Below are 3,053 nucleotides of genomic sequence, written 5' to 3' on the forward strand. Positions count from 1 at the left end.
GGACATTCCCGGACTCTCTCATCATTGCTCTTGGGGACTTTTACAACACCCCCCTCCTCACCCCACACAAAAGAGGATTTCACACCACCTCCTCCCACCACAACCCTTCATATTCATGAAGCAGATGCGAGGAAGCAGTTTAAGAGTCTGAATGCTCGGAAAGCTCCCGGCCCAGACGGTGTGTCTCGTCTACTGGACGCAGCCGGAGGGTTCACTTGGTTGTTTGCTCTCAATAGAAGCTGAGCGCGTCTCCGTGTCTGTGCTGGTAAACGATACTGAGTCCCAGTGCTCAGTAAACTGTACACCTGACCGTTATTCTCCCACTGAATCCGGTGTGTCCACGGTCCAACACGTGCTCAACACGATGGTGCTGACCGGTGCCCAAACACACCAGAACACCAAATAAGTAAAATAACACAAACACGAACTTCTCCATGGCTCGTCGGGATGGCAACTGCTCCAAAAGTGACACATGAAATAGGCTGACATTTGAGTTTGACACGGGAGGTGAGGGGGTGTTTTGAATATGCTTGACTCCGTCACGAGGTTGCGCACAGCATCACCGGCAAGGGGGCTTGGTTTGAGAGGTTTTTGGCATCTGTGATGTGATTTACAACCATCCACCCATGTACAGCAAGAAGCCGCACTCACAACCGTGGGCATCAGCAAGTTGGTGAAATTTAAACAAAACAAAACAGCATTCCATCTGAAACTCTCTTATTGTACCCAAAATACAAATTTTAGTGATTACATGTGGCTTCATTAATTATGTTCAAACGGATGAATACATAACGCAAGTAATAACTTTATGATCAGTCAGTGAATGAAGGAGCTCAAGAGTGCAAATATAGTTGCAATAAAGTGACAAATATGCCCTTTTATGTCAAACAAAGACCGAAATAAGTGGCATCAGTGTGAGGATGAGAATGAGCGATCCAACCTCACACTGCAGATATCAGGGCAAAGCACAGTGGGGGGGGGGTTGCAGTCTTCTTGGCTGGACCTTCTTCTGCAGTGTGTGATCTTCTAGGAGAGTCTTCATGCAGCATGCCTGCCAGTGTGGTCCACACTGCTTCTCTGTCAGTCTTGGGCACACTGCGTAGGTCTTTAAAACGTGGGTCCAGTGCAGTTGCGATCTGGAGCCATGCATAGTTGGTATGTTCCTGGCGGGAAGCAAGGTCTTCCTTAAACTTCTCTTTAAACCTCACCACATATGCAGGGTCCTCATCAGTTACTTCCATGACACGGCGCAGGTGGCAGAAGGCTGGTAGAACTACAGAGCAGGAGACGTAGGCCTCTCCTCCCAGCAGTTCAGTCACATATCTGCAGTGGAATACACACACACACACACACACACACACACACACACACACACACACACACACACACACACACACACACACACACACACACACACACACACACACACACACAGAGAGAGAGAGAGAGATAAGACAGCAAATTTAAAAAAGCTTTTTAATACTAGGTAATATTAATAAAATATTTGATTTCATTTATTTTTTAAATAAGACATTTTCATAATAACAAAACTGATTTAAGATGTATGTTTGATACATTTAATCTAAACCTACAATTATGGTCACAATGACAGGCTCACCTGCAGGGCTCTAGAAGTGTCTCCAGTCTCTGGAGTTTGTCCCACTCTGGAGGCGTCAGGAGGACAAGTTTATGCTTTTGTTTATCCAGAGTCGCGGTTACTGCAGTTTGGTTGCGGATCAAGCGCTTCACCATCTCCAGCGTGGAGTTCCAGCGCGTAGGCACGTCCTGGGCCAACGGCTCCTGCTTGCGCCCCAGTGACACCTGCTCTGCGTTCAGCTCTGCTGTGTTTGCTGGGCTGTGCTTAAAATGGCCAACAATTTTGCGGCATTTGGCCAGCGCAGTGACAAAGCCACTGTCTGCGAGACTCACTGTGATGCATCTCTGTAGAATGTGCGCGGTACACGGCATGTGATTGAATGGCATGATGCGAGCCGCGGCGATCATATTGCGCGCACTGTCCGTGCCTACTGTTGTCACCTTCTCCTCAATTCTCCACCTGCGAGCAACAGTCTGGAACTGCTCTGCACAAGCCTCCGCAAAGTGCCGCTCTTCCGTTTTCATTATAGTCAGCGCAAAGGATGTCAGACCCCAGGCTTCAGTGATTAAATGCGCAGTAACTCCCAGGTAATTGTCATTACTCAATGATGTCCAGTGGTCTCCTGTCAGAGCCACGCATTCTGTGTGAACTAAAGCCTCTTCTTTTTTCTTTTTCTCCGTTTCATACAGTTCGTGGATTCGAATTGTTATTGTGCTTCTCGCTGGGGGCTTGTAGGACGCGTCCTGAGATGCAACCTTTAAAACATCCGCAAAGCCCTTGTCCTCCACAATGCTTAGCGGTCTGCAGTCCTTTGCTATCCATTTGGCTATATTGTCGGTCAGTTTGTCCAAAGAAGACTTACCGAGTGGCCTGCGTTCACTAAGAGTGGTCTGACGCAGGCCGGGTGAAGCTGCTGCCCCGACAAACGCGTGTTTGGCATTAAGGTGGTATTTTAAGGTCGAATTTGAACGGTGAAATTGAAACTCTTTACTACAGTGAGTGCAAATTACAACGCGTTTGTTTATTGTCCCATCTATGTTCTTCTTGTATTTAAATTCCCCATCCAGAAGGCCATCCGCTTCCTGCTTCTCCATTTTCAGTGGCGCGGTAAACAAATCAAGTGGAATTATGGGAGCGACTTATCTGCGTGTTGCGCTAAATAGTTAAATATTCTAACGTAATTAATTCCAAAATTTAATTATCGCAATTAACGCGTTAATTTCGACAGCTATAAATATAATATAATATAATATAATATAATATAATATAATATAATATAATATATCATGTTGCTATTTAATGTTTTTTGTTCGTGTTGCAGCTGCTCTGTGAGCCAAGCTTTCGTTGTCTAAATTCAATGGCAATATATCTCTGCACCACACGATGGCGATAGATTCTCACAGACAGTCTGTGCTCTGCTTCCGCCACCAGTCATCTTTAAATCTTTTTTTTAATT

General features: G+C 45.8%; 1 protein-coding gene across 1 annotated transcript; it reads right to left on the bottom strand.

Annotated features, from left to right (window-relative positions):
• Positions 1 to 912: 912 nt before the first annotated feature.
• LOC146679912 (E3 SUMO-protein ligase ZBED1-like) lies at positions 913 to 2,851 on the bottom strand. The gene is made up of 2 exons (XM_085449111.1): positions 1,619 to 2,851; positions 913 to 1,323 (listed from the first exon to the last, which is right to left on the bottom strand). The coding sequence occupies exons 1-2, from the start codon at positions 2,689 to 2,691 to the stop codon at positions 942 to 944; spliced, it is 1,455 nt and encodes a 484-aa protein (XP_085305237.1). The 5' UTR covers positions 2,692 to 2,851; the 3' UTR covers positions 913 to 941.
• Positions 2,852 to 3,053: the final 202 nt, after the last annotated feature.

This window comes from Copadichromis virginalis, linkage group LG23 (assembly GCF_057382275.1).
Source record: "Copadichromis virginalis isolate Kocher_CV1m ecotype Utaka linkage group LG23, C_Virginalis_male_GT1.1, whole genome shotgun sequence".
In the NCBI taxonomy this organism is placed as follows: Eukaryota; Metazoa; Chordata; class Actinopteri; order Cichliformes; family Cichlidae; genus Copadichromis; species Copadichromis virginalis.